This window comes from Ciconia boyciana, chromosome 6, assembly GCF_034638445.1.
Source record: "Ciconia boyciana chromosome 6, ASM3463844v1, whole genome shotgun sequence".
Classification (NCBI taxonomy): Eukaryota; Metazoa; Chordata; class Aves; order Ciconiiformes; family Ciconiidae; genus Ciconia; species Ciconia boyciana.
In genome coordinates this window covers 59,467,543-59,492,259 of record NC_132939.1, presented here as the reverse complement: position 1 = coordinate 59,492,259, position 24,717 = coordinate 59,467,543, and the positions used below count along the sequence as shown (strand labels likewise).

The window sequence follows — 24,717 nt, the reverse complement described above, 5'->3', positions numbered from 1 at the left end:
ACAGCAAACAGGTTACAACTCAACAACAGTAAATTTAGACTCTGGTTTTATCTGAAATCACAAATAAAATCCATCCTCTGAAAGAAGTAAAAACAGGCTTTAGGAGTCTTTACCAGCTTTTACTGATTCAGGGAGCAAAAGCTACACACACAGTGACCCTGTTATGTGGCTGAAAGTTAGTAGTTAAATGCATGTGGTGCGGTGAATTCAGAAGGCACCATATACTCTTCGCCTTGGAATCCTCGCCCTCCAATTACTTTTCATCCATTAGCCAAGGACCTGTCAATACTCTCAGTTACCACCCGATTAAGCAGTTTCCTTTAAAGAAAAACATTTTAGAGTCCATCATTGCAAAAGAATGAACACACACATTAAACAAACATTCCTGATCATAATGCCTTCAGTGCTGTAAGAAATGAGAGATAAAGTTTGACTCCTTGAGTTTGCTAGCGTAGTTCTGGTGGACTTCTAAAACTTACCAAGTCACCCATGGCATCACTCAACTGCAACTTGGAGACAAGTAATACCTTATATGCACATTCAAGATTTGTATTTGGCATAGATTGATTATAGGCTGAAAGAAGAGCTGAGCTACACAAAAGGCAAGAAGGCAAATACAAAGAGCCTAAGGAAATACCAGAACAAGTTACAAAAGCGTTAAAAAACAAACCAGCAAAAAAAATACCCCAAAAAACCTTGCTATGCTGTTTATCACAAACAAAACACCCAAACTAATGGATCATACATTGACTGTTATCCATTCTGGGACTGTAACTACCACTGGAAAGCAGCACCTGGTCATTTTAGATTATACTTTTGCATATACTTTTGCTGCTGTCAACCTCAGTGTAAGACCAGGAAGCCTCTCTTCTGTAATTCCTCATTGGTTAAATTAGCCATTTTGTACTTGAGAGATGTAACTTAAACTGGGAACTTTTCCTCAAATGCAGTAGCTTTAAAATAACATATTCTTAGCTTCTGTTGCAGTATTTTAAATAGTTTGTCATGTGTTCATTGATATGTATCATTCATTTCTCAGTAATGATGATATCAGAAATATTAGACAGAAAGTTACCTGGTACACACCAAGAGAATATGGACAAAGAACATCAGCCCAGCTGGCTTGCTATAGGCAATAGTCTTCTCATTACAAAACTACCGCTAACATGGCAAAGAAGTGAAATTTCTTGCTCTCCTCTACTAGAGCAGCTCAACCTGACATCCAGCTTCTACTCATAAGAGCAGTTGCTCAACTTTTATACTAGAAATGGCATTTTAAGTCCATAATCATGTTGGGCTACACGATCTTAAATACTGTACAGAAATCCTGCAAACCTGATCTTTACCTCAAGGAGGCTATGAACAAAACAGAAGATTGCAATCTGCAATAAGAACAGATTAGCTCAAAGAGACAAGATGCAGAGAGACTTTAAGCTGATATGTAGCAAGCGACTACAATTCAACCAGCAGAGCTTTAAATTCAGCAGGAATATAAAAACTCTGAAGTTATGACTTTCTGAAGTTTTAAAAGCTTTCATCTGGGTTCACACACTTCTGCAGCACAACAAAACAAGACCTGAAGTCAGCATGACTGGCAAATGCATTACAAGAATGGACTGAATGCAGTATCAAGTGCATCAGTGGAGTAGCTCAGATAAGGACATTATGTTCAGTTTGGTGAAAGAATAGTAAATGAACTTCAGTGACCAGTCAGGAAGACAAGCCAAGTAAGATTATCTTGGTAGACATGTTTTGAACAAGACTGAAGGGACAAAATTATAGGCATAGGCCACAAAGGAGTGAAAAAACTGAGGGAATCAAGGAATATGCATTAAGGTCTGACAAAGAGCTTTGGCAACACAGGTATAGGAAAAGTTGATTAGGAAAAAAAATGCAGCTTAAGGCTTTAGTTTAAATTTTAAAAGAATAAAAAATAAGATTAAATAAACATAATTCAATTGGCTAGCTTGAGAATAACCAACTATCACCTGGAAACAACTGAATCTGTGAGGTATACTTGGTTGGTTTTGGGAATAAGAAAATATCACTAATTTAATTCTGACACAGCTAGAAGGAATACCACTGTTGATACAGATTGATTTAGGTAGGCAGCCACAAGCTGCGTAGTATCACTCACCTCAGCCTTTCAAGTCCCTATTGTCTTCTACATCAATAGAATTAAAAAAAAAAAAAAGAAAAAAGAAAAAAAAAGGAAGAGTAACAAGTTAAGTGCAGTAGCCTTAATGCAGTCTAAGTTCAACATAACCTTCTGCATCATAACAGGTTAAGTTATTTCACATATCACATATGATTAAGTGCTATTCTGATTGCTTTATCACAGGTGATAGTCAAAACAGAGCTTTGGGTACCTGAATCACCAAATTACTAACAGGACAGGAGGTGAATTCTATTACCTCTAGCACTAGTGCTAAATCTGTTGAAAGATGTAAACACATTTAGACCATGTTCTGCCTATGAAGACATGTTTATTCTCAAACACTATCTAAACTCTAAATATATTCAAAACCCAACAGGCACCTTCATCTTGAAGCAAACGAACTGGCTCAAACATCAGTGCTCACTGATGTTTCTCTGAAATGGCTGTTAGATACAAGCCAGAACTTCCAATCACATCCAGGGCAAACTTCAATACTGTAAGTGACAGATTAAAAATATATACAAGTTTTCGATTTGGTTGTAACTGCAGATAAGATCAGTGTAGGTAATAAGAATTTGTCATTTATAACTCTAGCCTACTGTGCGCTTAGTTTTAGTGGCACTGAGCAAATCCTTATGTTAGCTTTGTAGAAAATAGATAATCTCATTTAATTTCCACCAAACTGACAAAGGATGTATTCCCACCACAGTGAAGTAATGCTGGTTATAGCACAGAGAAAAGACAATACTTTCTAATGGGAAGTGGCTTCAGTGCTTCCATCATTTGTGGACTACCACAAGAACTATTCAGCCTGCAACGCAGCTTTACACTATAGACACTAGACAGTAAACAACATCAAGGCATGTAAACATGCATTGGACCTTTACGTAAGTACTTCAGCAGAAGTTTTTCCTCAAAGCAACTATAGTTCTGCTACAAGACTGGGAACTGCTCTCTCATACAAAACTATCTGGTTATAGTATTTCTACTGCCATTTGTAACACTTACACTGTTATCATACAAAATTAAATGAGAGCTGTACTTACACAAGTAACTTGTTCACATCCAGACTAGCACTCCCAGTGGTGAAGTTGCACCAATGACAGAGTTTGGGTTTTTTTGGTTTGGGGTGGGAAGGTAGTGCAAGGGGAAGGGTGTTAGGACAATGCTGAAATGAACACTTCAACTACTTATACAGAGGTTTCTACCAAACAGAGTATGCCATGCAACATTAAGAGATTCTCCAGCACTGTTTCCCACTCAACACAAGCAGAGAGACAGAGCGGGTGGGAAAAGGCTAAGTAAGAAGAAAACCACCCTTCTTCTGATCTAGATGTAGCTACTTTTAGAAAGCTAAGGAGGAATTAGACAGTTCTAATTATAAAACATGCCCATTGAGAACAATAGCTCAATCTTCTTTGCACAAAGACAGAGCAAGGCAACACATCTCTCTGAGGTGGGAAAGATATGCTTGCTCAGTTTGAAAGATGAGCAAGGCTTAACTTCATCTGCAAAGCTCTTATCCAGATGGAACATGAGAGAACATGAGAGAACATGAGAGAACATGAGAGAACATGAGAGAACATGAGAGAACATGAGAGAACATGAGAGAACATGAGAGAACATGAGAGAACATGAGAGAACATGAGAGAACATGAGAGAACATGAGAGAACATGGACCTGCAAAGCTCTTTGCTACTACCCCCCCACAATTCACCTGCAGCTGGATTAAACCACAGAAAGGAGCAAAAAACCACCCCCAAAACACACAATCAGCCCCCCAAACCACCTAAATTGCCATAGCTTATACTCTACAGAAAATGTTGTCAAAAGTTGTAACAGTTACCAGATTTCTTCCCTTGTTAGCATCCAGACACTTACTCTTCTAAGAACACCAATACTAGCAGATAATCAGAGCCAGTGGTCTTGTAACTTGGCATTAGTCCCCCCCATAGTACTTCCTTCTATCTTTCCTTATTGCACAACAGCAGAAAAAGCAGATGGAGAGCTTCTTTCAGGAACATAACATGGCCAAGACCTCACTCATAAGCCTTCAGCTTTTTCTATGCAGCATTCAGCTTGATATCCTAGTCTTCCTCAAGCAAGCCTTTAGGAATCCTTGATACAGACAGTTTCTGCTGTAACATCCTGACCATAAAAATTGGTATTTTTACCTTATTAAATATTTTGACCATAATATATGAGTTAAATAGGGGCTTAAATGTTTTCTTCTTCATTCGGAACCAGAAGCCTCTGACTGCAGAGCAGTCAGACTGCAGAGCACGTGCAGCAACATTTAGATTTGTAGACCTTTTTTTCCATCAGTTAACTGTCATTAACTGTAGTTACAGTATTACCCAAACTAGGAAGTCCTAATCTTTAGTCTTAAACCCCAAAAGATTCCTTCATGAAAAACATCTCTGTGTAGGTATTCCAAGCCAACGAAACAGCTGAAAAACAAAAGGTAGTGACTGAATGATAAGCTATATAGGCAAACAGAGCCATCTACAGAACTTTCCGAATCTAGGATCTTTAATATCACAAATATGTTGCATGCAACAATGTTAAGATTTCTACTTACTTCCTCATTAAATAATTTGCTAGTTTCTTTTTTAATAGGGTCTATAAGTTGGACCTGGCCTGCAGAGAAGCCCACTAGAAGAGACACACTTTCTGCTGTAGCTGTTAAGTGATTGAAGTCATGGCATGTAGGTTGTGTTCCTTTGTATATCCTTTTGTCTATTGGTTTACTCAAGTCCGCAGCCTGCAAAGAGAGCAAACAGAATTAAGACAGTTTATCACAATGTGTGCATATAACCAGTTCTATTTGCAAATAATGTTTATACTAAGCAACACTTTATGCAGCCACAAAACCCTACTGTAAAAAGCAGCTTTGTATTTATCAAAGAGATCCAAGATGTTGTCAAAAGGTTTATCTTTTCATATAATGCACTACTTGAGTTTTTCAGTTTCACTAAACACTATACCTACCCTAGCCTTTGCAACTACATCACGTGACAAACCAATGACAACCATTCAGTAACACAAAGGCTCCAGTAAGTCCTCAAGACCAACCTATTCCCAGAAGGCTTCTCCTGCCAGAAGAGGCATTCCATCACACAGAGACAAGGCATCTTCTACTTTCCTAGTAGCAGCTTTCTCAATATTGAGTACAACCAATTTTTGATTAAAAATAGCATATTCTCAATCACCTGATTCTTGTACTGTAAGTCTATCCTTTTATAACAGGCAAACATGATATTGGTCTCAGTAATTAAAAAAAATTATCAACTAGATCCTAGGAGAGCATTTTCTAGGAACACTGACTCAAGATGCTGACACTGTGACTATAAAATACATTTTGAGTCATTTAGCTACAAAGTAATTGTGCTTCTGATGCTGAACATAGAATTCAACTATAGCTCAGACAAACTAAGTGCTAACAAAACTGAGGAACTTCAATATAAACAACTGAAGATCTGGCACTAAATTGTCAGAAGAATCAAAAGGAACAGAAAAGCAATTTAAAATGCTCTCTCAGTTGTGTAACCCATGTTTATCCCCATATCACTTCTGAACAGACAACCTAATCTTTCATCATCCAGAGATTAAAACCCACACATTTAATATGCAAGACCACACATCAGGTTCAACTTTTGTTGTTTTTTTTTTTTTTAAACTCGCTATTTACTAGGTTCAGAGTCTGTAATTAGAAAGCTGCAGATGCTCAACAATATTACAGACCTGAGATGTAGCTGTGATTTGGGACTCAGATTCTAATTTTGACATATACTTTTTCAGTATTTTTAGTCAGAGAAAATCGGGTCAGCAATATAAGAAGTAAAACTTCTTTGAGGAAGACAACAGGCTTCACATAAAATTGCTCCAGTGTATTAAACCTTCGAGGATGAGGTCTAAAGAGCAGCAAATCCTTGGTGTGCATGGAGCTACACAGACAGAAACTAGACTTGTCAGTAGGGAAAAATCGTAACTAGCTACACAGTGAATCATGTCAAGTAAGCCATTTCCAAGGCAAATTTAACTATGGGATACACATGATAAGCATATATACGCAACAGTATTAAAGTTGCACTTATGTTTTGCAGCATATATTATAAACCAGTTTAATCAGGTGTATGGCTTTCTAGTTGAAAACTCAAAAATGAGATGATGTATTCCAGCTTCTAAAGTCAGCAGATTAAAAAGTTATTCTCCAGAGCCCAGAGATCCATTATAAACTAAAAAAGAATATTAACAATACCTCTTCAAGGAGAACTTAAATAGAATACTAGCTCTATGGGGAGATCATAGGATAAGGCACATGCCTACTAAGGAGCATTCACAGACACATGTAAATCTGTAATTTGAAGCTGCAAGATCAAATCCTAGAGGCCATGCAGTTATCTCATATGTGCAAGATTCCCTTGTCCTGTATCACTACAAAATAAGTGATATCAAGGGATAAGTCTCAAAATTGAGTTAGCATTTCTATCTGGAAGACCATGGTACAGAAACATATAGATGCATCCCTCTGTGCCTCAAAGAAATGCAGAGTTAACAAGGTACCACATCTCTTTCTTCTAACCTATGAGACTTGAGGTTGTGTCCTCTGGACAAAAGTTCCAGCAGGACCCAATGCCTAAGAAGGAAGATGTCTTTTAAAGTAAATATAACTCAGCCTGAATGATCAGAGAACCATAGACCCTCTCAGCCAGCGGAAAACACAGGTATTCCCAGTTTCTTCTCCTTCTGAATCCTCACTATAATTTTAAGCAGCAAAGAATCAAGAGGCAGCTATTTTCAGATTTAAACTATACCTTGCTCTTTTGTCTGGTTGAGGTTTTATATCACTAGCTTTAGGTTCTGTTGTCCGACAAATTTGGTGTGACTGAAGTTCCCCGTCTTCTTAAATTATGTGATAACAGATCTAGCAAGACATGAAATTCTGATAAATCTAAGCACAGACTTCACTGTGCTTGTTCTAGCTGTTCTCTGGGAACCAGATGGCAGTGACAATCTGTCTGAACTTAAATGGAGTATAAATAAACTAATTCAACCCTGAATTACCAGGCTTCTACTGACAGGGATGCCCCGCCTTTTATTTACATGCAGCTAGTGTTTTCAGTTATAATATAGTTGTCTCACGGAGATAAGTCAAATCTACAAGCACAAAAGTACTCTTTTGGTCTTGAACTCTGTTAATTGAAAGACAGGGTAGAATCAATGAGCATAAGAACTAGGAGACACTTTCTTTATTTCTGCACAGTTGAAGGTTGCTATTGGATTTTGGTGAGAACAAGAAAAGAGCTTACTCATAAAATTCAATTCGTGCCTGGGACTCAGCATTTCATTAGCTCACCACTAAGTCCATTTGCTATAGCTATTTTGTGGAAGATTTGATTCTCAGAAAAGAGCTTTTACATGAGATCTGAGTTTACAACTGTCAAATCGTAGGATATGACACTATTTACTGAACAAGGTGGTGTGAACTGCCTCCCTCTCAGAAGAACGGTGATGTACTTTGAAAGAGAACAGAAAGATCTTGGGATTAAGTGTTACCAAACATGGAGGTTAAAAACACAGGATCAGGCACCCTCACCTCTGCTTGAGCTGGTAGCAAGCTATCTGCATGCTTCCTATCCCAGTTCCTTTAAGATATTCTTCTGAAAAACATTCAGCACTATTCCAGCCCATCCACTTTGAGAAACTTACTCCATTGTGGATGATTCATGATGAGAGCAACGCTTTGTAATTAGAACTTAAGTCTAATCACAACTGAAAGGAGGTTGGAGCACCTAATGCAAGGTTAAGAATCAATACCATCCTCCCTTCAAATAAAAATCTGTGGAAGCCATTGAAGTACATCTTTGCTAATCAAGACTCTGGTATTAGCACCCAAGCCAATCGATATCCATGTTAGAAGTCTGCTCCTTCCAACATACAGTAGTATTTCAAGCACCCCTTGGGCAAAGAAACAAGGAATAATGGTTATCAGGCAACAAGAACAAGAAGAATCTCACACAACACCTCTCTAAAGTCAGTGATGCAGCTGAACAAAATAGGTGTACCTTAGCCATCAACAGCTTCCGAGTCCTGTCTTTGAACAGATTAAAACTCTCTAGAGAACCTTACACTTACAGAAGAAAAATTTACCAACTTTGCCATTTAGTTGTTTGTATGAATTCATACTCATAATAAGATGTAAACCACATAACTGTTTTGGGGACTTCCTAGTCCCATTTAGTTAACTCTCACAGCATGCTATTTTAGCAAAATTACCCCCACCCTGCTGGGGTAGGGAGAGGAAAAAAAAAAAATATCTAACAGTCTAGCAGTTGCCCATTCACCCTGAATCATGACTTCCAGCAGAAAGGCAGTCAAGTGGAACATCTTAAGCACAGCTTTAAGTACCTAAACACTAGGAAGAAAATGAAAAAAAAAAACAAAAAAAAAACCAGTTACCTCAGTCTGAAGCAAATATTTAAGTTTTCAGATTCTGATGTTTGAAATGTCTGATTAGGATGAGCATCAATAACCTTGGTTCTGTAGCTGTATGTAATTCTGAGGTCAAAGCCAGATTAATATCTGTCCAAGATGCATTCTTTTTATGTACTACTGATCCGAGACTTAGAGCTTTCATACTAAGATTTCCCAAACAGTGAATCACACTATTTCAAGTGAGCACTTAATCATGCTCCTTGACAGATGTGATTTCTTCCTGTATCTTTTCTTTTCCTAACTTACATCTGCAGCTTTCTGCAAATTTTAGTTGAATTAAATGTATCATAGATGCTACATTTCCTTCCAAGCTAAAAAACATCTCCGAGATCAGAAAGGAAAGGAGTTTTTTATTAATTTATCTCAGATAATTTCAACTGTGGTCATCAAAATGCTTTCTTCAGATACTTAATAGTACTTAATATCACATTTGCCAGGAGACTGGCTTTCAATGGGTCATAGCTATAAGTGAGATCAAGACAGAATATTAGATCTTTAAGCCTGGAAGTGAGGGCAAACATTTAATAAAAGTTTTACTTCCAAAAATCCTCTTAAGAAAATCTCTCTTGTCCAGAGAATTAATTGATCTTGAACGTCAGATTACAGGTTGGCTACGTATGTAGAGCTCCAGTGCAAAATAAAAGACACAAAGAACTAAGATGATATACTTTTGAAAACAATTTCATCAGCATTTCTGGAGGTTGGAATTCACAACTTATTACCTGTAGCTTGATGTCTCTTCAATGCCTTGCTGTCCAGGGAGTTAATGGTCCCTGGTCTATAAACAGAACAATTTGAGAAAGCTGTGCTTGTTATAATGCTATACAAGCAACATGAGAAATCAACTCTTAGAATTATTACTACGTGAACTTCATTGAACTTCACAGATGCTCTTTAAACCCTAGCTGAAAAAAAAGAGGTAATATAACCCTTGCTGCAGCACTTTGCCTTACAGTATCCCCTAGTGAACAGGACAGGGTCTTCCAGGACAGACTGCCTAACTGTATTAGCAAGTACAGGGAAAACTAAGCCAGAAGGTCCCTTACAGCTTGTTTATTCTTCCTCCATGTCTGCGCTGGTCTCCCTCTCCTTCCTGCAGAGCTAGCTGAAGGACAGAGAAAGTTGAGGAACACGGCAAGAAAGCTGAGTTATCCTAGGCACTTTTGTAGAATTTTCTGGCGAACACTGTTCATTGTTTCTGTACACAAGTGTTTCTGCCAGAAATACTAGCTTCAATACTTAACACTGGAAATCCCTCTAATTGCTTTATTATCAAAGGAATAGATTTCCAGATCTTTTTTTGTAGAGCTCAAATACAGCTCACTTAATATTAGCAATAGAATCATTTGTAGTTACTTCACTGTTGCTTCAAGCTGGTCTAATCTCACAGCTGACCCTGCTTTGGGCAGGAGGTTAGACTAGAGACCCTCAGAGGTTCCTCCCAACCTGAATGACCCTGAGATCCTAAGCTTAGGATCAACCAAAGCAGCAGCGACGTGGCCACTCCCAGCTTACTCAACAGGTCTGGTTTATGTCTTAAAGGAACTTCACGCAGGAAGAAAGCTACAAGAACAAGTTATTTGCCTTCCTCTATAAAGAACACTGATGTAGAGCAAAAGTTACACAACAGAAAGTCCAGGCAACGCTTCCCGCAACTCTAAAGCCCTAATAAAACACTCTTTAGTGCAGCTGACTGCGCCATAGCCAACCAGTAATAAACTGGCTTCTACAAATATAACTGCATGTACGCTGACAGACTGCTGACTAATGGCATTAGTTTTCTCGGTAGAAAGTTTAAAGTCTGGCGAGAACTCACATCAGTCCCAGGATCTCTTCAGATTCAACAGCACAAACCTTTCAGGTAGCGTACAAGTGAACACACATTCAGAGCCCCTTCAGAAGCCCCCAGAAAACTTATAAACTAGTTTGAAAGCTTCTGGAAACACTTATAAACTAAAAAAAGTATAAATTCTCTTTAGGATTCTATAAAAAACCAGCAGACAATCACCATTTGTAAAGTTGCCCTATTTATACGTAGCTACAACAGGTTTCTTAAACATAAGGTCAGTTTCTTAAGTAAGAGCTGCTTTTTCCATACCTGAGTGATGTGCTTAGCTTTAAGGGTTGCAAAATAGGTGTTTTGTGTGTACACGCAGACTAGTTTTAAGTGTCTCCTAAGCCTTGCAAAGCCATTAATGCTAGGGAAATATTAGGTCTTAACATTGCATTCAATGCACCTGCTTTATATTAAAGTCATATTTGTAAACCTCCAGAAAACTATTTTTAGTTTTGCTTTTAAAATCTGGCTGAACTCAACTCTATGAATTGAAGCACCAATAGCTTAACACTCACAACAGCACAACCAACGCTAGATTTGCTGCCAATTAATATAAGGGCAAGTATGAACTAACACTAAAAATAAGCACATGCATTCACTTTCCTTTATTCCTCTCTAATTGAAGGCAAGAGAACCTATGAGACAGGGATGAAAGTTGCACTGGACAACATGAATTTTGAAAATTAAAAACTAAGAAATTAGGACAAAAACAATTAGCAGGCAGGAAAAAGAATCTGCTACTTTTAACATACTGCCTCAAAGATTTCCATTAAGTTATCTCTCTATAATTTCCTTTCTAGAGAAAGTCTCCAGAAAGTGTAGCTGCCAATTTGTGCCAGTTCTACTTTAATAAATCTTAAGATTCTGATCTTCAAGACATGATCATTATTAATTTGGCTTTAGTGGCATATCTTCTGATGTACTTCTAATACTACATAAATATTTTGAATGATCTCACTTAAAGTTTAAAATAATTTGCATTTATACCCACTCCCAAATTCCTAATGAATTTCAAGATTCATTTCCACTCAACAGAATGTTTACTCTCCTGAACAACACTGTTCCTCATAAATGGGTTCCTGTATCTTTGCAGAAGGTTTTTTTATAAGTTACAAGGCACTTGATTAAATGCTGAACAGGAACACTTAAGGCATGTGACAGAGTTTCTAGGATACTGTATAAGAACAGCTCTGTTAGTAAAACAGGGACACCAAGTAATTTTATTTAACCTAATTTTTTCAAGTGTTCCACACAATTCATCCATAACAAAGGCTTAAAGATCAATTTTGTACAAAGCCGCTTGCAAATTTGGGAAGCTACTTAATATTCTTCTCCCTTCTAGATTTAACTTTCACTTGGGGCCATACAAGACATACATGACTTCTGAAAGGAGAAAAGCATTACCTAACAAGATTTCAGCATTTATTCATATAGCAGACAACTATGACCACATACATTAAGATAAAAGCTCTAGTCCAGACAACTGGACATAAATCCACATTTAGGCAAACATCAGTTTAGTTTTCTGAAGCACCCAATAACATAATCATATTCTGTTTCCAAAATAATTATTCTAAGCACTGAAATAGAACAAAGAGCACACACTGGTTTGAAACAAATCTACGTGATATTAACAGAACCAATGGTTATGTAATTGGCAAGATCAAGAAAGTGGATGTGACCACCACAAAGAACATGCATAAAGGATTGTTTGATTTACAACTTACCATAACAGTGTTAAGTCCATTTTAGTAAGGCTATAAACCAAAATATTTATCTGGTTACAGTATAGATAAGCATATCCTGTTGGAATTCATCTAAGGTGAAAGAAGCAGTCTACCAATAACTCTAGAAAAAGCAGACTTTTTTAAAAAGAGTTCAAAAACCCAGAACAGTAGGCTCCCCAAAAAAGAAAAATCCTTTTTTGTTTGCAAATGCCCATTCACTTCACAGGTCCATATAGAATCAACTTACCCTTTTTTTCTCTATAAGACTGGGCAAATGGGATTAAAGTAGGAAAGGAATGTGAACACATTTGAACTACTGTAGGTGAGGGAGGTTGAGGGAAATTGAAACAAGGTTTTGAACCCCTCCACACAAAAAATACCTCCTCTGTCTTCTGAGCAGAGAACACTGCTGCTGCCTCCATCTGTCACAACCCAGCAGAGGTCTCAAGTCACTGAAGTTGCTCCTTTAGAAATTTAAAGCATTTTCAATTCAACGTTACCCGTTTGGTAAAATTTACACCCATGCTGACACTGCTCCTTTTGAGTGGAAGACCAAAGCATACAACTTGTGACAGTGCTGTTCAAAGAGTCGGGTCAGACCCAAAGTGTTCTAATGAACTGACCACAACCCCCAGGACAGCTCTCCAGACCAACTCCTGGTCAGTCCTGAAAAGGTCTGTGAGCAGCGCTTGCGTCTCCAAAAGAAGCCGAACAGTCTGCTCACTCCAGGAAGTAGACTGGAAGCACTCCAAGTAACTCAAGCAATCTTCAGCTGCACTATAATCAAATCACTAAAACTTCAGAGAAATGACATGACACTGTAACTTAACATGTCAAAAGGTGTTTGTTTCTACATATTTAACAAAGTTAATTTTTATTATACTTGCAGAAGAAAACCTGTCCCTTTCCTCCCTAGAAGCACTCCAATCCTTTACATCACACTTTGCACAATACTGCTTTACTATGATACAGAAAGAGCACAAGAGCTTTAACTTGTTCTTGAGCATCTAAACAATCACTCAGAAACCCATACTGAAGAACAGCTAACAAAAACAGCATTTCACAGTTCCTTTTGCAAAGTTCACCTTATTGTGGGTGTCAGTTAATGACATGATCAATTCAGATAAAAACTGAGACTTTGACTTCAGTGTTATGCGCTTGGCCACACTAAATCTGTAAACAGGCTAGTAAAACTCAAACAACTCTGAATATAGTCACTGTATCACACACTCCCAAGAGACATGAACTGAATTAGATATTCTATTTTGGTTTAAGCAATTAGTTGCCTTTTTTTTTTTAATAGGAAGAAGGGAAAAGAAGGTGTGCTATCAGTATTAGTGTGTCTTCCCAGTGGCTGGTCTACAGAATTTTGGCTCAACTGTAGCTCAGCCTGCTGGATAAAAACCTCTCCAACAGAAACCTAATTCAGAATCACGTATGTTCTGCATGCGACGCAGACACCTTCCTCCTCTTCTCCCCCTACTCAGCTCTTTTTAAGGAGATATGTAAGAAAGAGATGCCACTGTGCAGTTTTAAGTTCAAACCAATGATCTCTCAGGGCTATTAATAAACCATGGGTGACAGGTCACATTTTTATACTGGTCTCTCCCTCACTGGCTTAAAAATTAAAACACAGATTTAACACGTCATGGCACTTACATACTGACACATGCAGAACTGGACCACAATCAAAGACGTTTTACTCCAATACCATTTCTTCTACAGTGGGCAGATACATGTTCCAGAAGTAAGTTCAAGAAGACAGCTGCATTAATGGATTATTGTCCATCCTAGATTTCTTTCAGGAAGCCATTTAAATTGCAAATACGGAAGTTTAACAATTCTTTCCAGGATTTTTTTTGCATTAACTACTGCATGGAATTGCGAATATTGCCAGACTTTAACATCCACTTTCTGTTCATTATTTACCTAGATGACTGAAAGCAAGACATCCTGATAAAGGTAAATATGTGGAAAAAGGTATCAGTTCTGAATTTCGTCCCCTTCTGATTTTACTGAATACCTTCTTGTTCCCAGGAAGAGACAATGATGTCTAACATTTCTTATAGACACAGCACTTATATTGCTTACTAGAATAAGCAGTCACATTCTTTTCAGTATTTCCATGGAAGTTTTCATCTATCACAATTTTCACCATTTCTCTGAATCTCTTTTTTTTTTTTTTAGACCTCTATGAACACTTACAGATGGACCTACTGATTTATACAATGCAATATGATTTACTCCATTCTTGTTTCTAATATTCTTCCCCATTCCATTTCTTACAATAAAAAAAAAATTTAGGGCTCAAGTGTTGACCAATTAAGGCAGTCACCTATAGCAATTCCCTCTTCTTTTTATGTAGTGGTTCCAAACTGACTCAAGTTTTTCCTCCTCCAGTGTGTGCCACCAAAAGATTAGTAGGAACAAACACTCCTGCTCATTCACCTAGCATGATTGTATCTCCCAAGTTTCTTACAATTGCCTCTTGTCTTGATAGTTAGTTAGTCAAATTAGTCCACCTTCAATTTCTGCTGCTTTACTCCTTTATTTATTTTCCTGAAGTTACAGATCTACCACAGAACTATAAATTACCATATGTCAAACTTAGTGGGATGAAAGCTATTTAAAGTTTTATTTACTGTGGCTAATCAATGGCACAGTTCATTACTTCCTGTGGCCTCTAAGTTCTTACTTTCCCTTGAGTTAAACCCTAGTATAATCTTCCAGATGTTTTCACATTCTACTTTTGTTTTAATTATGAAGTGATCAGTAAATTCTTTTTAAAGAGGTCAGCATAACAGTTACTATTTGTAACAAGTCTGCAGCTCAGCCTCTTTACACTTAAAACTCGTGAGATCTCCTGAACACCGTTTCAGCCTGATACTAAACTGCTTGTTCCATCACCTCCAACACTTAATGTTTCAGTAACACCACTTCCTAGTTATCAAGACATCAAGCCTTCCTTCCCAGGACACCATGTGCTATAAAGGCAGCAACAAATTAATCGTAGTTTCTCAATAATAACCTAAACTGCTTTCCCTTAGCCTCCAACTCTCTAACATAATCTCCAATCCAGATTATGCAATGCATAAAGTGATGAGGTTGAGTCACATGTCTGGGTAGGTGCACACAGTCTCAGAGTCCAGCTATGACTCTAGCCTCCATCTCCAGGAAGTTTTTAGAAGTAGTGTCTCTCTCAAGCCACAGATTGACCTTTCTATATAATAGCTTCCCCTTTGGGGGTTGAGATTTGGGAAAAGATGCATGTAAATACATATACTAGTTTACATTCAGAAAGAGAAAAATAACTGCATGATTCATATGTGACCACACCTATGGAAAACTGTACAGCAAGTCACATGTAATAATATCAGATTTTGCCACAATATACTGACAGGACTGCAACATGAAATACTGTGTTCACAGACAGTTCAAAGACTGCTGATTAAACAGGGAAGCCATCAAACTGAGAATGACCCCATTAAAACACCAAGATCTTCGTTACAGTTAGCAAGACTTAAGACACTTGTTTAAGTGTGGGAAAGTGAATTAAATACTGAAGATCTTTAACATACACAAATCATAAAATTACATATATCATATATATATGATCTAACATACATATTAACATAGACAAATCATTATACATATACACACACACTATACTGGTCACATCTGTTAAACACGACATGGCACACTGAAAATATGTCAACCTTGATTACAGTACTTAAGTAATTTCTCTGTCTCCAAGAGGCTATTCTATTCACTCAATGCTCTTACAGTTAGAGGGCAAGCCAACAAAGAAACGTCACTCTTCCCTGCTTGTGAATATTGCTGCTTTGTGCAAACCTCTGAACTGGCAATTAAGATTTGCTTGATAAAATAGGATTTTAAAACAGTATTCTTTGCAAAAGGGACTCTAATAAATTATAAACAACTGCATTTGTTCTCCAAAGTGATTATTTCAGTTTACAAGTTTCCTTCTGTGTATCTTAGTTTCCAAACTTTGGCATGAATCTCCTACTGTGTTTGCCATGGTAACCAAGCAGCCTGAGCCTCTACTTGAAATTCTGTTTTAACTGTTTAGTGCTGCATATTGATCAAGATACATTAACATCCTAATGTATTCCAAAGAGTGAAGCAAGCAAGTCTCATACTGGAGGAATCACCTTATTAACTATTACAAACCTCAAAGGATTTTTGCTGTGGTTTAAGATGGGAGGGGAATGGGGAAACTTCATTGCCAAAGATGTGCATAAATAGCTACCAAATAAAGAGAATGCACTCAGATGTGAGGAACAAGGTATATTCACTATATAAGGAGTTACACTAGAGCAGCAAAGAGTCTCTATTTGACACTATCTTCTCTCCTGTGAATCAAGACTTTGCATTCACGGCAGAAAGGAAAATTTGCCCCAAGAGTGCATTTAAATGAGAAAGACAGTTTCCATATATTAAAGCTTGTATCCTGGTGGAAAACCGTTCTGTTCTGGTGCAAAAGGGGACAGGTAACTGGCTAACTTACTTGAAGTTCTAGGATTAACATTAGCAAGACAAAGCCAAGCCACAGTTGCTAGCTTTTCTTAGTTTCCATTTTGAAGAAAGATCTTTCTTCAAACATTCAGCTCAAATACAGGATCATGAATAAGAAAACATCTGTTTTAAGCACATGGAACCTTTCCTAATTCCCAGAAAACATACCAAATACCTCAGCATACTAAAATTTATATAAAAGTAAATAAAGAACAAATTAGGAAAACTTGAAACAAAAAAAGGTTTACTGTTTAGTGTTTTTCAGTCTCACTACTCCATATGATAAAAAATAAGAAGTAAAGGTTGGCTGGTCACCTCTTTTTATAATAAATCAATGCATCCACTATTACCTGATGTTATTATTCAAGAAAATCTCATCCTTTACTCTGCTCATGGTTAAAGATAGGATGAAATAGTTCTGACCTTCAATGCCTGCTGTATAAATGCAGACTTACAATACAGAGAATCATCTCCAAGAAAATCTAAAAAACAGAACAAACCCCCCGAAGCTTCCTTACAAAACTACTGAGATACTGTTACCATAAAACATTGCAGATATCATGGAAAGAGCATGCTGAGTCAGCTGTACTTCCATTCTTTCTTTGGACTTTAGTGTCTCCAGCTCCTCAGTATCTTGCACGTCATTTCCTCTTCTGGACCTAAAAGCCAGTAAGGTAGCCTGACTGGGTACCACACAGGTAGTTGGATTTGTATCACTATAAATACATTTTCTTCATTCCGTTCATCTGGCTCAGCTCTAAGAAGTTTCTGGATGAAATGCTCTGCCTCTTCTTAAAATCTGTTCTGTACTTTCCATAGAGTCTGTAGCCTATGACACCACAGTATTTTCATTATGCAGTTCAACTGTTAGCAATAGCTTACAGCAGGGCTAGTCAAAGAGCATGATCCTTCTGAACTGATCGTGAGTTTTGCATGACTGGGATTCATGGGAGATCTGGCAATGTCTCTCATTCATCTAGGGAAGGTTTTGTTTATTTTTCTCTCCCTTCTTTCTCCTCTTCCTTTTAGAGCTTTAAGAAATAGTGATTGCTTTGCTCAGCTAATTAAAATCACACTCTTTCTCCAGTTTTACATTAGACACCATCTTATCCTAGTAGCAGGAGTTGAAAAATCACCTTCATCAACACAAGCAACTAGAATTTCATACAATATTAAAGCCATCTTTTCAATGCCTTGTACAATGGCACTAAAGACACTTCCTTATTTCTATTGGCAAACCTCATTTGATATATCTTTGAATTGCATTTATCTCCTCCTGCCTTCAACAGCTGTATCACAAGCTCGCTCAGCTTGTAATCAACATTACACCCTGGTTATCATCTTTTCAAAGTTTTATGGCTGAAGCAAAAATTCCCTAACTATGTATTTTTTCAATGAAGTTTCACTTCAGTTACTGTTCTGATATCAGCTTGTTTCTCCTTATAAAATATTGTGATTATGAACAGTGATGCCTCCCAACTTTGTTACGAGAATTTCACCATCGTGTACATGCTCGTACTTCTTTGTCCCAACATTACCATTGAAAATATTAACTGTTTCCAAAACCACTCCTAGAAAACCTCAACTTGAAGCTCTCTTCTCAACAGTTGTCACAGTCCCTGTAATCAGTAAAATATGTAAAAAGATACCAAAACCTAAGCATTTTAATTATCTCCCCATTTCAGAACAGAATGAGTTTAAGGTTCTAGAACTCCTTCAGTTAAAATATCTATTATACCAATCTAAAATTAGTAGTTCATACAAGGATGTGAACTTAAGTTATAATTCTCCCTTACTACCAGAGTATTACACTAGAAAGGTTGAGCACCTGAACTTCAAATAAAGCTGTTTATATAATACATGTTATACATTAACATTTTCCTTCAGCCTACTCCGCAGGGAGACAGTGTTTTACTTTAAGCAAAACAAACTGAACACAGAAGTCTACTACCTCAGAATTTCAAAAGCTAAAACTGAAAGTAACTTGAAGCAGTTGAGAATTCTTCACAGTTCTTCAGAGTTCTTTTGTTGTTCTGGTGGGGTGTTCTGTTGTTTTGTAGGGGTTTTCGTCTGGTTTTTTTGTTTCTTTTAGGGGGGGTGAGTAGTGCTCTTGAATGTTTTTCTCTACATAAATACAATCAAGAATAAGCCTTAAGAAAATACCTGCCTGTCATTAGAGTCACAGGCAGCCAAAGGGTTTTTAGCAGAAGTTTTCACTGTTACGAATATGGTGAATTAAAAAGCAACTGATTTCAGAAAAGTAGAGAACATACCAAATATTTGGAGGCATTGAATAAAGTTCATGCTGCAATACTCCTTACAGACTGTCACATATTGCGTAAAGAATATATCATCTTCTGTAAGGCTTGGAATGCACTGAAGCACATATTTTAGGCTCTTAATTTTCTCAGTTCCTCAAAAGTGAAGTGTACTATAACAATTATCTCTTTCCTTAACTACACTTAATTATTAAGTTCTTCAAGGTTCGCTTAAGATTTATGCTGGTTCACTTAAGATTTATCCTTAGTTAACTGTAACTCCTTTCTCAATAGTTACAGTCTAGTAAGTTATAGCAGATTCATAGCTCTAAAGTAAAAAAGTAATAGTTATCTTTCTGATCTCCTTTTTCCTTATCCTCCAGTAGATCCTTTCATTTCCTCCTACTCCTACAGTCTAGTCACACTGTTGCCTACACTTACAATCAGTCCTTTCTCACCTGTTTTTAATGCTGAATGAAGCATGATTCAGATGAGCTGAACAAAGATAAGATTCATATAATAGATGTAAGAAACAAATTAAAATAAGGAAAATAGGTATGTCAATATCAAATGGATTCCAAGTCAAACCACACATTCTGGCACAATTCAGCAACCGTTCTCATTCAGTTCACGGGCTCAGCTGGGATACTTTTTAAACACTTAGTGAGTTACTTTCACTGGGAAATGGTTTTAATTGGCTCAGCTCTGTAAGTAAAACTGGTTAGAAAATTATACCCGTTAAAGGCGACACTCATTTAAATTAGATCTGGCAGGCTGCTTTCAGATGGCCCCCAAAACATGGAACAAACTGGAAACACTGCATGACTTAATGATAGTGTCATCTCCGAGTTGGTCATCTCCTCCCCATGCACACACAAAAAAGTTACCCGACTTGTTGGACTAGCGTTCTAGGCAGTCACACCTTCAATTACTTTCACTTTAGCTTTGAATCTTGTTTTTTTCTTCTTGGTACGGTTTTGTTATTATATCAGAAAAATGCACTTTAACAATACATGTACACCTATCAATAGCATCCTTTGAGGTTGACTGTATATACAGCTCACCAGAGACAGAACTGCTGCTTTTGTTTTTTCATTCAAGTGATCAGACAACCAAAGTATCCTTAAAATACATCACAGAAAATTAAGTTCCCTGTTGAAAGACTAAGGCTGCTGTAGCTTCATCACTGAAGTTGTTCAAATTTCATTTCTTCTAGCTTTAAAAAGATCAAAATACAGTAACACTCAAAAGTTGGCTTTACAAGCATGTTTTATGGCAAAAAACCCCGACACCTGCAGTCCCTCGACAATACTCTACTCTTTTCCAATTTTAACAGTGAAGCTTGAAGTAGAACATTCCTCTCTTTAAGGGTATTCAGAAGTATTGAAACAAACAAAATGTACAGAGACTTTAAACATACAAAGAACAAATAACCAAAAGGCTGACTAATTCAGGAAATCAGCATTAGGACTAAACTTTATTAACTGATTTACTTGAAATTTGCAAGCTACTATATGATCATTATTATTAAATTAGAGCAAGTTCAGTTTCATGTAGACTTGTCAACAGGTAAACGTGAAGTATAAATTCATACTGCACAATAACATATCCAGTATAGCTCCATTATACTAAGTAACATATAGGCAAGCAGTAGCAGGTTGAGTTTCCACCAGTCTACCACCCTGTTTTCATCCCCTTTTCAGCACATAAGAGGAAAAGTTATTTCTTCGCGCAGGGGGGGCGGGGGGGGGGGAAGGCAGCAGCAAAAGAGCTCAGGATTATCCGTTGCTATAACAAAACAATGTTTTAGTCTGATAGTGTAAATTCACTGCTTGTAAGAAAAAATTATCTGTTACAGAAAAGCAGCCTGAATAATTGTACCCTGCATTGCCCTGTTGCTATAGAAACTTATTTCACTGTAGCAGTTAATTGTTAATCAATTTATATTTTTTTCATTACAAAGCTCAGTAAGAGTCAAATACAACACAATAATGTCTGTCCAGCAAGTCAGAATTGTGTCTTTTCTGGCTACTGTTGGATTTTGCAAGCCCTACAGGAATGCTGGACATTTTTTATACAGTATTTTTATTAAGCCCATAACTCCATCACGTTGCAGCATGTTAACAAAACATTACTAGAACAAAGCCCTAATTACTTTTGTATTAAAAATAAGATGTAACTGGCTGCTATTCCAAGAGCTCCAGAACAGTCTTACAGAAGTTATGTGAATAAATTATCAACCAAACGTATAACCTATGCCCCAAAAGCAGAATGAGGCCCATTGGTTTATGCTTTTTGTGGTCCAATTTAGTTACAGATAGACAAAAAAAACCATACTTGCCTTAACTCTTGTCCTGAAGTTATTAATTTGCAATGCATCTTTCTTCTGGGGCTGAAGACATTTCACAACAACCCAACCCAGCTAGGCAAAAAGTGTTACAGAACGAGAATAGGAGCACATGCTACTAGAAAACAAGTATCAAGGACCAAATCCCTAACACAGATACACTGCGGTGAACTCTGATTTCCCACAATCCCATACAAACAAGGTCTACAGTATCACCTACTCTGCAAACCAGAATCCCGCTGCAGAAGTTTTAGAGCAAGAGGCAGCATGTTCCCAATTTCAGCATCAGCTTTCCCAATAGCCTTATTTTAAAGTAAGCAAAGTATTAAGATACTTAAAGTAACAGTAAGTGCTGACAGTTTTCACTGGTACAGATATTATGTGGAAAAAAATGCCCTTTTGCCTGCTATTAATCACTTTCTTTAAAAATTACCATTAAAAGACTAAAAGGATTTAATGTACCAAATGATCACGTAACATTGTCTCTTTCCTCAGGCTTTCCTCAAGAGTAGGAGGGAGTGACCAGACTATCTATTCTCATCTACTGATCTTCCTGCAGGCAGCAGTGCTAGCTAATGAGTAACTGCCCACACCTTAAGCATTTTGCTAAAGGTCCTAACAGAAGCCTGTATGAGGGCACAGAACTGAACACAGTTAGGCTACTGACAGAACACAGCCCAGCTATTAAATCATCCCTCCCATTGATATGGCCATACTAATACTATGCATGCTAGGGATTTCTGCTGTCAAAAATAATCATACTTTTAACCAGCACTGATATCAGCAGACTGTCCAAATCTAAATTCTCCTTTATACTGACTTGCACTGGAAGGGCCACAGCTGCAAGACACCTACTAATCAGAGGTGATACCAATGAAGAAAGGGTTCCCAAATGACTGAAGAGAAAGCACAGCAAAAGCATTTTCTAGCACCGTAAGACTGGACTTCTCCGAGCACTGATCTGACTAACATTCCCCTTTGTCTGGCTCTCTTATATACAAGCAAAGCCTCTATCAATTTAGGACTAACAAAAAACCATACACAGATCAACCAGATCAATGCCAGCCCAATACTTTTTTGCAAAAGGGGAATCCCTATTGCTCAGAGGGAACAGAGACATGCATGCTGCTACAGGGCAACACAGAGTTAGAGTAGCTAAGCAAGCTGCTTCTAGACTGCTGCAGTAACTTAATTGACAATGAGCACTTTGGTACTCTAACAATGAGGAAAAGTATGAATCATCCTGAGCATCACTGAAGGCAGCTTCATCTGGGCATCTGAGTTGTTCAGAACAGTTGTTAGCCCCATCTCTCCAATTCAAAAGTGCTAACATGCCCACGCTTAACCATCCCAGTTCAGTCTACTGCATTTACACAGACATAGAGTGTCTGTTTAGCATTTTGGCTAAAACACAGAACTACACTTGAACAGTCACTTCATTGGCACAGAATTTATTCTGCCAACAGTGTTAGAAGGTCGGACACTTCATCTAGGACAGCATCTTAAAACTTTGCAGGTGTTTGCTAACTGTACATGACAGAGACAGAAGTTATTCTGTACAGGGGACCACAGCTTCACTGCTGAAGGTGAGAAAGGCAGGACATCCTCATGTGTTAAACTGATGTGAACATAACTGGACAGTTTCCTTTACAGGGGATACAGAATAAGATCACACTCTGAAGTAACAGCAAGTTTTTGCTATAAGTCACCTGTTGAGCTATATAGCTAATGTTATTAAACAGCAATAATTCCCTAGTCAACCCAAGCATCTTCCTTTTACAAGCTCCACCCTGTATTTCTGAAAGTCTTCTTTGGGAAAAAAAAAACCCTCCTCCTGGATCAATATATCACACTGAACAGGTACACTTTAAAACAAACAAACAAAAAACCACAAAAAAACAAAAAAACCCCACCACCAAACAACTTTGGTTATTTATAAGCAATAGAGTAGTAATTTGAACTGACACATACCAACACATGCAAGATGGGCTATACCTATGATACAGGTAAGAAGTACTGCATTTGCAGTATACATGGTATCAAACTTCAAAAGTGGTATTGCCTAACCATGCAACTATTCCTGCCCTCATAAATAATTTTTTAAAGATAGACCCTCCTGACACCCTAAGTGCAAACAGGTAGCTATTGAAGGTGTCTGGCCCACTCTCCTATTAAAAAGGCTCAAACAAACCCAAACAACAAAACAAACCAACCAACACCAAAAAACCCCAATGTCTAAAATTACTTTCATTTAAAAAGAAAGTCTGAAAAATAAATCCAACTGTTTGCTATATAGATCCTAGTAGGAAAGAAAGATGGAAATTTGAAAGAAAATGCAGACTAAGCCTCTGTCTACAGCTTCACAATACAGTATTAAAATTGATTTTTAGAGCTAGTATTTGCCATTCAGACCACAAAAATCATTGTATAACTATTTTTCTAGAATACTGAGGAGAGTAACTAATAGAAAACCAGGAAAAAAAAAAAATCAAGACAACAAAAAAAATACTTTAACAGCTTCTGCCAAAATTTCATTTCAATGATAGCTTCAAACTTGTATCAGGGTCATGCTCCAATATTCAACTCAAATCTAAAGAAAACTTGCACAACTTCTGTAGAAGTCTTAGTTACAAGAACTGTGACCAAAAAAAAGAATCCTTAGAAATAAATTGTCACAGTTAAAATACGACGAGACTAAGACTTGTAGGATTACTTACTTGTTATGGTTACACTTGTAAGTCAGGAAGAGAAGACTTTTTATTTATGTTACTCAGATTTACTGAGTTACCCTTGTGACTGTGCACTCTAAAGTGTCCTTAAGGGATCGTTCCAATAGTTTATTTCACCAGATTCATGGATTTTTAACAGATAGTTTCAATACATATTGGCATCCATTCAGTCTCTTGTTGTCACTGCTCCCCCTTCCTTTAGGTGAAAGGGAGCATTAAAGCCATAAATCAGAGTCCTCTCAGAGTTTCATGTGGTAACACTTTCCTGAAAAAAATGTATGTAAACTTCCTGTAAGATAATAAGAATTACTTTTTTTTATTCCTAGGAGACTGGGGATAATGAAGTTTGTTCATAACATCCAATGTTTTCTCCCTACTTCAGGGCATTTTTAAGTCTTGCTTAGACTAGCATTTAGTCTAATACAGCACTTCACATTCTCTAGGTGTACAAAAATTAGGCATTATTAAACCAAGAACTGCTTAGTACAGCCACCTTCCAATACACATAGAATTAAAAAGGGGGGGGGACGGGACACAAGTATTATTTCTTTGACCATTACAGCCACATGAGTACCTTATGATTAACTCATGAAATTAAAGACAGATTATAGTTGGTAAACAAACACT

At 37.3% G+C, this 24,717-nt stretch overlaps 1 protein-coding gene across 11 annotated transcripts in view; it reads right to left on the bottom strand.

Annotated features, from left to right (window-relative positions):
* WDR20 (WD repeat domain 20) overlaps positions 1–24,717 on the bottom strand; it is a 47,826-nt gene that overhangs the window by 14,213 nt on the left and 8,896 nt on the right. For 10 of the 11 annotated variants that reach the window (XR_012042950.1, XR_012042951.1, XR_012042952.1 and 7 more), the window contains exon 2: positions 4,740–4,922. Coding sequence is in view for 8 of the 11 variants with exons in the window: in XM_072864104.1 (XP_072720205.1) it covers positions 4,740–4,922 (183 nt within the window). In the remaining 3 variants the exon portion in view is untranslated. Of the gene's footprint in view, positions 1–2,613; positions 4,609–4,739; positions 4,923–24,717 lie in introns of those variants that run through there. The other variant, XM_072864106.1, reaches the window with a different exon arrangement.